The sequence below is a fragment of the Drepanopeziza brunnea genome (assembly GCF_022702325.1).
Source record: "Drepanopeziza brunnea f. sp. 'multigermtubi' strain 214-2 chromosome Unknown ctg7, whole genome shotgun sequence".
NCBI lineage: Eukaryota > Fungi > Ascomycota > Leotiomycetes > Helotiales > Drepanopezizaceae > Drepanopeziza > Drepanopeziza brunnea.
The window spans coordinates 295058-308646 of NW_027094070.1; the positions used below are offsets into that span (position 1 = coordinate 295058).

Sequence of the window (13589 nt, forward strand, 5' to 3'; positions counted from 1 at the left end):
TAAATCTCATGCGATAATATCTTGTATGCCCTTTGAATGGTGCTGGTTTGATATCAGAGAAGAGCCGTTTATCACCAGGCCTCGGTTTTGTATTCAGCGGTACATCTGGTTCATCCATTACAACTTTCGCATTGCTTTATTACCTATTCGAGTTCCACCTATTCTTTCCATGGTTGGTACTAATTCAGAAGGCCACCGAGATCATGTCAAGTTACAGCGTAAACACGAACTCTGGATTCTCCCGGTCAGTCAAGTCCAAGAACTCCTGCTTGTCCCCTCGTGTGTACTCAGGCTGTGTCCGTACAGCCACGCTCTCCCTGTTGTGTTGAACATAGTACCAATGGATATAGGCCATTTCGAGCACACAGACGGCATAGCAAACGATGATCGTGATCTCGGCAGGAACGTAGCGCGGCGCGCCGCTTGGTCGGAAGGTCCGGGGCCCGATGATGTTACCGATGCAGTACGGGATCAGGTAAAGGGCTCCGACGGTCGCCTTCTTGGTGTAACCGGCGACATTGGACGAGATCAGTGAGAGGAGAGCGACCAAGCCCGTGGCCGAGGATTGGGTTAGGTAATAGCCGGCGAGACGGCCTCCCGATCGAGAAAGGGGCAGGCAGACGATCAGGAGCATGCCCACGACGGAGACGACCATTCCGGACATTCCCACTGGGACTATCCGACCGAGCTTGTCTCCCAGATATCCACAGACAATGAGGAACACTACTTCAACGGCTCCACCGGGCGTTCCATAGAGTAGGGATTGGTCAGACGTGTATCCAAACGAAACGATCAGCTGCGAGAAGAAGATTGATATGCCACCTATGAATTATTTAGCGAGTTCGGAGTAAGAGCATGAGGATTCTAGATCAGCGAGCTCACCATTCGGGATGTCCGCAACCAATGCGAAAGATACGAATGCCCATGTCATAGGGTCCGTCAGCGCTTCTTTTAACTGGTACATCTTGAAATGTTTGTTTCCCACCCCCTGCTGATTCTTCCTGATTCGCTCAAGAGCCATTAATCGCTCCTGCGTAGTCAAGAACCTCGCATTCAGCTGATTGTCCGGCATGAAGTACAGGAAGACGCAGCCCACCAAGACGGTAATCAGGCCGATGACCAGAAACACAATCTCCCAGCTGTCAATTGTAGCGCCGTGTTTCTTGACCCCGGTGGATATCCCGTAGGCCAACAGCCCTCCAGAGATCTGGGCAAAGCCATTGAAGCTGAACCAGATGCCTGTGCGCGTCCCTTGCTCTTTGCGGGTGTACTACTGGGAGATGAAAAGCGCAAATCCAGGCGTCACAACTGCTTCGAAGACACCAAGGAAGAGTGTATACCTCCGTACCTCCGTACCTCCGTAAGAAGTCGAGGGATGCGAAACCCTCGGCACGAAGGTAATATAACCCAGACGAAATATCGTATACTGCTTGATATTGAAACGTCAGGTGGAAGCCTATAATATATATATATTGGAAAAGGTACTCGCGCGGCCAGCACATTAGTCAATATAAAAGCCATCCCGAAGATGATGACGATGTAAACAAATGGCAATATTGTTTCATATAGAGAGAAGAAGAAAAAATTGCTAGAAAATAATCAATGCCCCTACGAATTCACCCAGCTAGTAGCTACATCTACCCCACCAAGTCTAAATAAACTAAACATAAACAAAACCTATAAGTACCCAGCAGAGATACGACAGAGCTACAACAAACCAACTTTGTTAAACACGGGGGCTTAAGGGAGATGAAAATGGAGGAATGCTAGTAGTAATTCCCCTACAGATTGTATGTACCCAGCTACCTACACCATATCAAGTCTAAAATAAACTAAACAAAAAAACTTATAAGTACCCAGTAGAGCTACGACAAAACTTAACTTGCTAAACACGGGCTGGAGGGGAGGAAAATGGGGAACGCTGACTGACTGTGTGTGGAGAAAGCAACAACAACAACAACAACAACGAAAAACAACAAAAATTGGGAATCAGACAGCAATAGAAAAAAGACAAACCTTTCCTCCTCTCTCTCACTCACGAGCCGCCTCCTCCTCCTCCGCCTCCTTCTCCTTCTCACTGACCCTTCGGTCATCAACCCATAACTCTACACCCTCACACCCAGCAGGCATCCTGAATATATCTCTCTCCTTCTTCCCCAAAGACTTCCACACCGTATCCCTCAGTCCGGTGCCCACCTTCTCAATGACATCCACGGCCCACACTACATCCAAATGACCCATATCCTCCAGCACCGTCGCACCCAGCACGCGCGCATCCGGCTCCCGGCCTCTCTCGAACCGGTTGATCAAAGCCTGTCCATCACACAACGTGTCCTCTCCCGGTGCCCAGAACGCCATGGGGGGACTCCGCTCATCGAACCAGCTCTCTACCTGCGTCGGTTGATTCACGTGTTTCTCCAGCAGGCTCGTGGCTAGATCCTCGCTGATCTTGCTGGGCAGGTTGCGGAAATAGTCCTGCAGCAGATCCTCCTCGAGCTCGCGCTGCACCTGGCTCTTGGGCGCGAGGATGGAGCCATGGGCCGCGAAGCCGGAGGACGACAGCCACCACAGCATGGCGGTCGCGGAGATGACCGTCGGCGAGAACATGAAGTTGCGGTCACGCACTCCGCGGTCCCAGCGCTCGTCCGTCCAGCCGAAGAGCTGCTTCTGGATCTGGTACGTGGGCCCGCCGAGGTACTTCTGAGGCACGCGGCCTTGTGCCAGCTGGGCGAGGCGTAGGCCCGGCAGGAAGGCTTTCACGCCGACTGTCTTGCGCGCGAGGGAGGGGGACATGGCGCGCATGATCTTGAAGTGCGGCTTGTTCAGGTCAGGCCCTGCGTAGGCGGCTGGGGCAAGGCAGCAGAGGACGGAGATATGGACGCCGAGGGATGGGCGCTGGAGCTTGGAGACCGCGATCAAGGAGGCGGCGGTGCCTTGGGAGTGGGCGATCAAGCCGAGCTTCTCGCAAGAGGTTTCGGAGAGGACGCGTGCAGTTAGGGCTGGCAGGTCGAGGGTCGCCATGTGGCGGACTGTAGGGGATGTCAGTGTCAATATTGACTTCGCTTGGTGTTAAGCGAGCGGGGGTTGGTGAAAAAGTGGGGAGAGATCGGAAAACTTACTGTCCCAGTTCCACATCTTCGGGTCGCCGCGCTTGAGGTCGATATGCTCTGGCTTGAATCCACTTCTCATGTTACCCAGCCAGACGTCGTAGCCTTGCTTGCACAGCCAGAACGCAAGCGAGTGCTCATCGTTCGTGCAGTAGATACCGGCGCTCTGCAAAAGACCGGGGATCAACAACAGCGGATACTTCTGCTTCAGCTTTTCGCCTCCTCCCTTGGCACCTTGAATAGGTCGGCTGGGAGCCCTGATCTCGTCAATGCTCTCCGGACCGCGGATCATGCGCTGGGCTCGCGTCATGGGAGTATATTCGCGGGGGTCGTAAACGTGCCAGAGTGTGAGGACGTGACCGTCTTCCGTTTGAACCCTGACCTCTTCGCTGTTCAGACCGACACGTCTGGCGTAGTATGCGACGTCGACGATGAACTTGTCCGGTCCGCCCTCGGTGGGTATGTACCCATTGTGTGCGGCAATGGTGGATTGGGAATCGAGGTCCACTGAGTTGGCAATCTCGGGGAACGCGGACTTGGCCTGGAGTTCGCGTTTGGTCCAAGATAGATCGTCGAGTCTGCGCAGCTCGGCTCTCCGCTTCTCTTCCCGTTCGAAGATCCGAGGCTGTTTCTTCTGTCGTCTGATGCGACGTGTGATAGCACGGACCAAGGCTCTGAGGATGAAGGCGGCAGCAATGGCACTGATGCCTAATGTGGACATGATTGTGGATAAGGCCTGGAGTAGCTGCCATTTGATACGATTTTTGAGTGTTGTTGGTCCGTACGTTGGGAGAGGTTGGAAGAGGGGGTTTGTGGACGGGGGTGGGTAGACAAGAGTGACCGGCGCGAGCATGGCGGCGGGCAGAGCTGCAGCATTTGGTACGGGGGTCGAGGGTTGACGAGCTCTCTTGGCGGGAAGGAAAGGAAGACGATAGGGCGTTGATGTTGCGGGCGTTGCGGCCTGGCGAGGCGGTCGAGTTGGGATGATGAGAGCTGAAGGGGCAGCAGCATGGGGGACGGTAGTCACAGCTGCTGGTTCAGGGCCCGACTCTGCAATTGCCGGCTCGGAATTGGCTGGCTCAGTGGATTTTGACTTGAAAGCAGCCTTTCTCCTGGCTGTCAGGCCACCTATGAAGGACCCAGGGGCTTTGACGGGCTCGGATGTATTCTGCTGTCGGCGTGGCCGAGTTGGGATAACAAGGGCCGGAGGTTCTGTGCTTGATGGTGCAGGATCCGGCTGCGCGGCAGTTGGCTCTGTTGCTGGAGCGGCCTTCGTTTGGAATGCAGCTTGTCCCTTAGCTTTCAGCGACCCCATGAGCGAGCCTTTGGTAGCTTTGGGTGCTGCGCCGGACGCATTCGTCTTTCGGGGTGGTCTAGTCGGGATAACGAGAGTCGGAGGAGCCGGTGAAGCAGCCGCAGGCTGTGTAGCATTTGTCTCTGTTGTTGCTGGCTCTGACTCAGTTGTGTCAATCGGGTTGGACGCTGGTGGCGGAGAAGCCTTTGACTGGAATGCAGCCTGTCTTTTCGCCCTCAGAGATTCGATGACCGAGTCTTTGGTTGACTTGGACGCCGCCCCGGTAGCTTCAGGTGTCGCAGCTTTTCTTGGTGGCCGGGTCGGTATGATAAGAGGTGGAGGAGTAGCAGCACTTGGAGGAATGGTAGCAGCTTGAGCAACAATTGGATCCACTGGGGCCACGTTGGCTGGCTTAGCGAATCTTTGCTGAAACGAGTTTCTCTTGGTCTTGATATTGGCTAGAAACGGATGCTTGACTGGTGTTGACTCGGCCGCTTCCGATGCTGGTGGAGTTGCGGTTGAGAATGAAGGCTCATTGGGCATTGGCTGGGCCGTAGAAGCCATCTCTGTCTGTTGGTTGAGTGGCGAGTGAGCAGAGAGCTGTGGCAAGGTGGGAGCTTGATCGGAGATAGGCTCGCGGATGGTCGTTTCGTTGCGATCGGATTGAGTGGAGTTCCGCTTCAACGGCGACCCCCTGTTTCGCAAAGCCGCGAGAAGCGGGATCCTTGAAGTGGCTGGCTCTGAACCCTCCATGGCTTCATTGGATGCGCCATTCTGTTCACTGGAGACTGCATCAATAGCCTGAGGGTTTTGAGATATCTCGGAGGTTGAGCTAGGAGCTGCTGGGGCGGCCCCCGATTTGAGTGAAGTGGTTGGGGACTTCAAAATATTCGCGAGAAATGGTAGCTTTGTTGCACGAGATGTTTTTGTGGGTGACGCTTTGTCAGATTGGCTGACGACTGGCTCCGGGAGATGAGTTGGATCGTTTCTCGTGGGCTCGAGTATGTTTGGCTCTGGTTGAGTGGATATCGGCTGATTGATTTCTGGCTCTGTGATAGCCGGTTGAGCTCCACTCACTTCTGCGCCGTCTGCTTGAGAGCTTTCGGGAATGTTGACATGGGCAACATCTGTTTGTTCGACAGTGGACTGCGTAGCAGCTGTCTCGCTGCCAGTTGACGCCATTGGTCGACTTGATGAAGGTGTCTTCGTTGAGTTTCTAGGTTGCTTGATTACCGCAAAGAAATGAGTTGTAATATCAAAAAGAGATAATAGTTGAGAAACTGAGGTGACCAGGTTTTTAGGAGATCCTCGATGCGACAGTACGAAGACGGTCCCTAGTTCTCGACTTCTTTGAGTCTACTCGAAGGTAATAGAAAAGACAGAGGAAATGAACGTGGTGAGAGAACGTGATGGGAGAGCGTCAGCAGAAGTAGCCAGAAGTTCTTGCACCACGACTCGTACAGGAGGGTACTCGTCGCAAGTACAACTTCACATCCGGAAGCCTGACCTCTCCAGGCTCGAAATAAGCATTTGACTCTACAGCTCTACCTTACTCGACGTCAGAGAATGAGAAAGGAAAAGCATGTACTCCTCTGCATGTATGCGATTGGCGAGGAGATTGTCGTCCGAGGTATTTCAGGATCCATATTTCCATCGCGTGTTGTTGACGTTTCAAAAGCGGATGCGCTTTGGTAGGAGGTTGTTTGGGCAGATTCGCTAAGCGGGATACCCCCTGATTTGAGAAGGGCGGAAGCGAGGATTGGAGAAGTCCGTGAACAGAACTTGTCGAGTTCATGCCATGCCACTCGGGTCTTCGAGGTTGCAAGTCATCAGACAGACAACGATTCCTTGTTGGTTTTGCGCTACAGAGCTCAAACCAAATGTGAGAATGTCGGATGCCTTGGCGGGAGTTTTGGCATTGATGCCAGCAGCAGGCCTTGAGGACACATCTGTAGCCGCAGCTTCATGCCTGTGGGTAGCACGGAGTTCATCCTAAGGGTCAGCTGGTTCCCACGTGACACTGTACAGTATGCCACCTGACTTGCCACACAACTTTGGATGCCCGCAATCATCGGACCTGGTGAAGTGCAGCATCCCGTGGATTCGAGCTTTCTGGAGCACCCGTGGAGACGATTCGTGACATGAGATGCAGAGCCACGAGGCTAAGGGCCGGGAGAGAACTGCGTCAGGCGCGCGCGGCTACCGCGTCGAAGGACAAGTCAATAACGACCTGGCTTGTTCCCGCGGAATCATGAGAAACATCGGTTATAGATAGCTAGGATGAACAAACAGCATGCTCACTAATCGTCTTTATCTTGTCGAAGCCGGAGACTTATATCTGTAAAAGTTGTGATACTTGCGGACTTCAACATAAGCTTATTGAAGATCTGCAACCAAGCCTGGGTTCTCAGGCCCGAGCACCAAGTCACGGGTGCTGGGCTGAGGTTGAGTTTGAGGTTGAGGTTGAGGTTGAGGCTGAGCAATATTACGGAGTATAATGATATGTGGTTACATTGTATTGTATAATATGGTATTATATTTTATTATTACATTATCATGTTATCATATTATGTTATATTATATTATATTATTACATTACCATATCATCTTTCGAACTCGGATCTCGGTACATATTGAGTTGGCGGCAATCGATGCTGAGTTTGCTTCCGGATCTCTCGGGTCTACCTTGTCCCCGACTGATAACAAACCCTGGAGAATGTGGAGATTGATCGACATCTGACTGATACATGAGGACCTAGGTACGACAGCCAACGACAACAACAAAGAGAGAAGCGGTCTAGTCTGCACTGCCGGTAGTCGCTTGGCAGATATAGATACATCCACATATATATATCCATCCACATGCATATACGAATACTTTGACTTGGCAGGAGAGTAAAGGGAGGGAAAGAAAAGGGAAAGAAAATAAAATAAAATAAAACCACAGGAAGGCAGAATTCACTTCTTTTGGTATCTAGCCATCGCCCTCCCTTTCGGATCTCACCGCCTGCCCCCTCCCCCTCCCCACATTCATTTCTCCCCTCCCCTCAACCTCCCCTTTCAACTTCTCTCCACACGATATGCCCTCCCCTCAAAACAACATGCCTCTCTCTCGACCCACCCGCCACCACGACGTTCCCCAGAGCAGCAGATCTCCAAGATCTACAGAAGCCATGCTACAACCATTAGGAGTCCCCGCACGCTTGCGGAACGATGGTACGAACATACGAACATCCTCTCCCCAACGAGTCCAAATACGAAGTAGCTCACCCATTCGTAGAATCATGGATCGATATTATTTCCCAGCCTTCCTCCTCCTCTCTCTCCTCCGTCAACGACGAAATTGTAACCACAGGACTGCGCGTACAACAAGATCCCAATGTCCGTCGCCGACGTCGTGCCCACCCAGGCGCCCTATCCTACACTCGCCTCGAAGCCAGACAAACAAGCACCAGCAGCCAAGAAGAGTACGAAGAGAGCGAGAGCGAGGAGGACCGCGTCATGACCTCCTCCAACGAGCACATTCTCCCCACAAATTCGCACCGCGAGTTCGAGGCAAGACTCGAGTTGCACGCGGACTCGGACTCGGACTCGAACTCGGACTCGAACGATGAGAATGCCACGGCGTTGGGACACAGAACAGTTGCTGGACCTTTTACACCCCAACCAAACGCATTCTCGCACCCGCCATCTGCTGCAGGCCAACGACCCCGGGTCCCAGGGTCTTACTTCCCCCCTCACTCAAACGCGAGACCAGCGTACCCGTCGCGCCCATCACGCCAGCACTCTTTCTTTAACACGCCCGTTGACCACGATGCCGCTCTCCGCGCTTCCCTCAACACCCTGCTTTCTATCGGTGCCGCAGCCGCCCGTGGCCTTCCGAAACGCAGCCAGAGCGGGAGCCCCATGATGAGCCATGAGCCTATGGGCTTACGCTTCGTTCCCGAATCCGAGCTTCTCGGTCCGCCGCTCCCAGGAGCGGCGGCGAATACGTCCCGCCCTCTTACGCCCTCTACCCGCGCCCGCAGCAGCCCATCGATATCAAGCCAGGAAGCTATTGAGAAAGGGAAGCGGAAAGCGGCGGCTGCGAAGCCGAGCGGGGAGAAGAGTAGAGCGCTGAAGAAGAAGAAGACACAAGCCCTGGAGGAGGAGAAATTGATTTCTCCGACGATGCTGACGTGGGTGGTATCCGCGGGTGTGCTGGTACTGATTAGTGTGGTTGGCTTTGGCGCTGGCTATGTCATCGGACGAGAGGTGGGAAGGGGAGAAGTTATGAGTGGGTTGAATGGGGGTGATTTGACCGGTGGAGGTGGGAACTGCGGGAGAGAAGCGGTGAGAAGCACTGGGGGCTTAAGGAGGTTCAAATGGAGTATTGGTGGCGCTGCTAAAGGTGTCGTTACATGAGTTTTGGGTATGCTCGACGCACGCGCCCTATTGCATTGCAACCCTGCCCGGTGGGAGACACGATATATGCTTTATGCTCGTCCGAGCAAGGCAGATCGCGCTATACTGAATCACATCTACACATGATCGTCAATTTGGACGACGAACGGGGGGACGCATTATTAACGGAGAAACGCATTATGGATATACGAAGCGGAGTAAAGGACTATTTACTTGTTTATTTATCTTGTTATATTTACGAATAATGGACAAGCGTTAGGCTTTACCGGCATAGTTTCAATAATAGCATACCTGTTTGGGAGTGTTCCCTGCTACCTGGATGGGCTTGGATGGATAGACTCATTGAATTATCTATCTGTTCGCCGCTGCATGCTCACTTTTGCATTCGTCGGTAGGTAGGTAAGTGTAGGTAGGTAGGTAGCTTGATAAACAGGGATACATGTTACTTGGCTTAAACGCAATGGAAGTATTCGAAATGAAAACGCTCTTTCGAACGTTCAAGGAAAAGGAGTATATCCAGGTAGGTTGATGTGAGGTTTATATATATACATACATACGAGTAGGTCCAAACGCTAACATCGATGCTGTAGTATTCCGTCTGGAGTACGGCGCAAATATATACACAGAACATGGGTGACACACAGGTAGGCTTGAGAGGGCGAGTAGTAGTTATGATGGGAAACATCATTATCGGTTGTCGAGCATTGAGGATCAGAGACGGCCGAGGATAGGTAGAGGATGGGGTAAGTGAGTATGGAAATTCTACCGTTGCAGACAGAAGATATCGGTTAAGTTGGAGTTTCGGTTTGTTATTCTGGCTCTTGGATGGGGTTTTTTGATAGTATTCGTTGAATGGCGGGGTTAGGTACGATGGGTGGGTGAGGGTGAGTGAAGTTGGGTTTGATGATGAAATGATGATATGCTATAATTCATGCGAGTATGGGAGGAGTTGGATGGATATATTCAGCTTGCTAGCTGGAAGAGCTGGATCGTAATCTGTAGGTGGATAGGTACTTCATGTTATTCGTTGCAAATACACGACCCGCCGCGAGAGATGTCCTGCTGCTAGCGTAAAATCAAGGCGATGAGACTGATGATAATGTTCTCGATGTACGGCAAGAATTAAGTATCACATGAGCGGATATCAGCCTTCGCGAGATTGCAAGAGAAAGTTCGGATAGCCGCATCGAATTTGAAATGGGAGTAAATACATCCCTAGAAAGGTGGGAAATCACAGCAGCAAGAGATATAAAATTGTTGACTGATCTTGTATTATTGCAGGGAGGGGGGGAACCAAGCTAGTGCAAGCAGGGTGTTACTCACCAGTATGTTACAATTTCGCGCAAAGTGCTCAGGGAACATTCGCACCGAAAACCGAAGTGAACTTTTTTCCCATCCTTCCTTCCATCCAGACGAGCGCGAGGATCCTCAAGTAGCCAAACCCACAGTGAAGACGATGCTCCCTATAGATAGGAAGAATCGAACTCAGCAAGTAAAAGAGCCCAAAGATCGACGGACAAATAGGTGCAACCCCCAAACGCCCCACAAGTGTATGTATCAAAAAGCAACGGATAGGGACAGCCACAAGCCAACAGTTAAAGCCAAAGCCCACTGGAACGGTAAATGTCAACGGTCAAGGTCAAGCCCACAAGTATGATCTCAAAGCCCACAGCTCCTATAAAGGAGTATAGTCGAAAGAGCCCACAACCCACAAAGCCAACGGAAACCCCACTAGTCGGCGCGATTCTTCAGAGAAGAATTGTGCGGCAGTGCTGATGTGCATGCTGTCCTCTCTCAGATGGAGCGGATTTAGAATGTCTGCTTCTTACCCTTGAAGTCGCCGAAGCCACCTCTGTTGGTAGAAGCACCACGTCCACCTACCATTTGTTAGTATGAGTAGATAGAATATGAGTGTTAGTGCTGCTTACCTCCACGTCCGCCACGGTCACCGAAGCCACCGCGTCCACGGCCACCTCCGCGTCCTCCACGCTCGAAACCACCACGTCCACCACGTCCACCGCGTCCGCCTCCACGGCCACCACCCTCAGAGCGGTCTGGCTTCGGCGTAGCGTAGTCGAGTCTGACTGGGCGTCCAGCGATCTCGGCACCGGTCATGGCCTCGAAAGCCGTCTTGGCATCGTCGATGGAGCTAAAGGTAACGTATCCGAAACCCTTGGGGTTGCCAGTCTCCCTGTGTGGTTGTTAAATATTGAAGAGCAGAGATGGGGAGAGAGGTGCTTACTGGTCAGTTGGGAGTCTAACATTGACGACAGTTCCGTGCTCGCCGAAGGCCTCACCAACAGTGTTCTCATCAGCATCAAAGGACAAGTTACCCAAGAAGAGAGTGTCAGAAGGAGGGTTGGTGCTGTCACCGAAGGCAGCAGCGCGACCTTGGGCACGGTCCTTGGGAGGGGCATCCGAGCGGGGAGTAGAGAAGTCGACGTTGGCCTCACGACCATCAATCAAGGAACCTTTCTTGGCCTTAAGGGCAGCGGCGGCAGAAGCAGAGCTGGTGAACTCGACGTATCCGAAACCCTTGGATCGGCCGCTCTCACGGTCGCTGATGACACGGGCGCCAGAGATCTCTCCGAACTCCTCGAATTCACGCATGAGCCACTCATCGTCAACGTTCCAGCTCAAGTTACCGACGAACAAGTTCTTGGATCCGGTGTCCTCAGCAGTCTCGGTCTTTGTCTTCTTGGCAGGGGCAGCAACCTCGTCGTCAGCCTTGCGCTTCTTAGATGGGGCGGCCTCCTCCTCGCTCTCGGAGTCGCTCGAGTCTGAACCAGAGTCAGAGTCAGACCCCGAATCAGAGCCAGAGTCGGAGCCAGAGTCGGAGCCGGAGTCAGAGCCGGAGTCAGAGCCAGAGTCGGAGCCAGAGTCGGAGCCCTTGGCCTTCGCAGCATCCTTGGTCTTAATGCCCTTGATCTTGGTATCCTTGGTCTTGGCATCGGAATCGGAAGAATCGTCGGAGTCGTCAGAGTCGTCCTCAGAATCAGAAGACTCCTGAAAAGAGTTAGCAATTGAAATGTGTGATGTGCGATCGACTTACAGTAGCCTTGGCCACAGCTTTGGCAGCACCATTAACAACAGCCTTTCCGTTGGTGACCACCTTCTGGGCGACCTCCTTCACAGCAGCGACTGGCTTAGACTCCTCTTCGCTGTCGGAATCAGAGCTAGAGTCGTCACTGCTTTCACTGTCGGAATCGGCGGCAGACTTGGGGGAGTTAATGTCGGCCTCGGAGTCAGAAGAATCAGAGGAATCTACCTCTTTCTTTGAAGCTCCATTGGCCTTGCCGTTCGCCTTTCCGTTGGTCTTTGCGACGACTGGTTTGGCCTCAGCCTCAGCCTCGGACTCGGACTCGGATGATTCAGAAGACTCGCTGTCGGAAGAGGGTGTTGCGGCCTTGACAACCGGCTTCTTGGTCTTCTTGCTGCTGCTAACCTTGGTAGCGGTCTCCTTTGCGACCTGCTTGGCCTTGACATTGGGGGTCTGGGAAGACTTAGTGACTGACGCATTTTTAACAGCTGAGGATGGTTTGACCTCCGACTTAGGCTTGCTAGCAGTCTTGCTTTGCTTTGTCTTCGCCATTATGATTGAGTGTGTATGTATGTAGTTGAGAGGGAGTGAGAGGAGGTATGTGTGATGGATACTCGAAGTAGATATCGAGAGTTGTGTGGGTGAGGAGGTGGTTGGAGGATGGTGAGCGGATGAGGGATGAGAAAAAGGTGCGCGGCAGTCGAAGTTCTTATCAAAAAAAAAAAAAAAAAAAAAAAAAAAAAAAAGGATCGCCGAGCTAGGGCGGAAAAAGTCGTTCGCCGTAGGCAGTAGTCTACTTAAAGCTTAGCTTGATGATCTAGGCCCCTGCATGCGCACGTGATCTAACAAGCAGCGACAACTTCCAGAGGCTCTGAGAACAGTCGATTGTGCCCGGAGGCTCCCAACCGAACCACCACTCCTCCTAACCACCTTATCAATCCCTACACGATCCAGTCTTTCCGAGCACAACACAATGGCCCCGACCCCTGAGTCTGCCGCTTTCCTGGCCAAGAAGCCGACTGTTCCCCCAACCTTTGACGGTGTCGACTACGATGATACGCCTCGGTTGAAACAAGCACAAGATGCTATCATTCGGGAGCAATGGGTGAGGAGCATGATGGCGAGACTTGTCAGGGAGGAGTTGGGGAAGTGCTATTACAAAGAGGGGGTCAACCATTTGGAAAAGTGCGGTGCGCTGAGAGGTAAGCTTGGGCTGCATAAATCATTCCATTAGAGCATGTACAGAGCTCAATTGGGGGGATTTTAGATGTGCTTGGAGGATCAGGAGCTGATTGATTGATGCACAGAACGATACTTTGAGCTGTTGAAGGAGTCGAAGATTAAGGGATACCTGTTTCAACAACAAAACTACGTGCCAAAGAACGAATAGGCTGGGGTATGACATGAAAGAGGCATGCTTTATTGCGCTGCGAAAATGCTGGGAGCAGACAGTTCCGCTGTGGCTGCAGTGAGGCGTGGGAAATCTGGCGCATCAAGAGCTGCCAGAAAGCAGGTATTGGAGAGCAAAGGATCTTCATTCACTGCAATTGTATATGCTACAACTCTGTACAACCAATCGTACTGCTCATCTTGCTCGGGATATCTATCGCAGAGTCTCCATTGACTATGTACATGGCTTGCCTCCGTAGTATTGGCCAGGCGGAATGAAGCGGAGGAGCTTCCACATCCCACCTGCAGCATTTGCAGATCCAAATAAAGAACTATGCTCTTTTTTTTTGCTCGG

The 13589-nt window shown here is 52.3% G+C and overlaps 4 protein-coding genes across 4 annotated transcripts; 2 read left to right on the forward strand and 2 right to left on the reverse strand.

Annotated features, from left to right (window-relative positions):
* Positions 1-211: 211 nt before the first annotated feature.
* L3040_004637 (uncharacterized protein) lies at positions 212-5583 on the reverse strand (the record flags this gene model as incomplete). The annotated part of the gene is made up of 4 exons (XM_066156270.1): positions 212-822; positions 883-1270; positions 2083-3029; positions 3120-5583. The coding sequence occupies 4 exons, from the start codon at positions 5581-5583 to the stop codon at positions 212-214; spliced, it is 4410 nt and encodes a 1469-aa protein (XP_066011691.1).
* A 1919-nt stretch (positions 5584-7502) lies between these two features.
* L3040_004638 (uncharacterized protein) lies at positions 7503-8805 on the forward strand (the record flags this gene model as incomplete). Its single annotated transcript, XM_007287960.1, has 2 exons — positions 7503-7617; positions 7682-8805. 2 exons carry the CDS (start codon positions 7503-7505, stop codon positions 8803-8805), a joined length of 1239 nt encoding a protein of 412 aa, XP_007288022.1.
* A 1731-nt stretch (positions 8806-10536) lies between these two features.
* On the reverse strand, positions 10537-12397 carry L3040_004639 (uncharacterized protein; the record flags this gene model as incomplete). The annotated part of the gene is made up of 7 exons (XM_066156271.1): positions 10537-10589; positions 10635-10682; positions 10734-10996; positions 11048-11811; positions 11858-12022; positions 12074-12298; positions 12350-12397. 7 exons carry the CDS (start codon positions 12395-12397, stop codon positions 10537-10539), a joined length of 1566 nt encoding a protein of 521 aa, XP_066011692.1.
* Positions 12398-12818: 421 nt separating this feature from the next.
* On the forward strand, positions 12819-13235 carry L3040_004640 (uncharacterized protein; the record flags this gene model as incomplete). Its single annotated transcript, XM_007287962.1, has 2 exons — positions 12819-13047; positions 13153-13235. 2 exons carry the CDS (start codon positions 12819-12821, stop codon positions 13233-13235), a joined length of 312 nt encoding a protein of 103 aa, XP_007288024.1.
* Between the last annotated feature and the right edge of the window lie 354 nt (positions 13236-13589).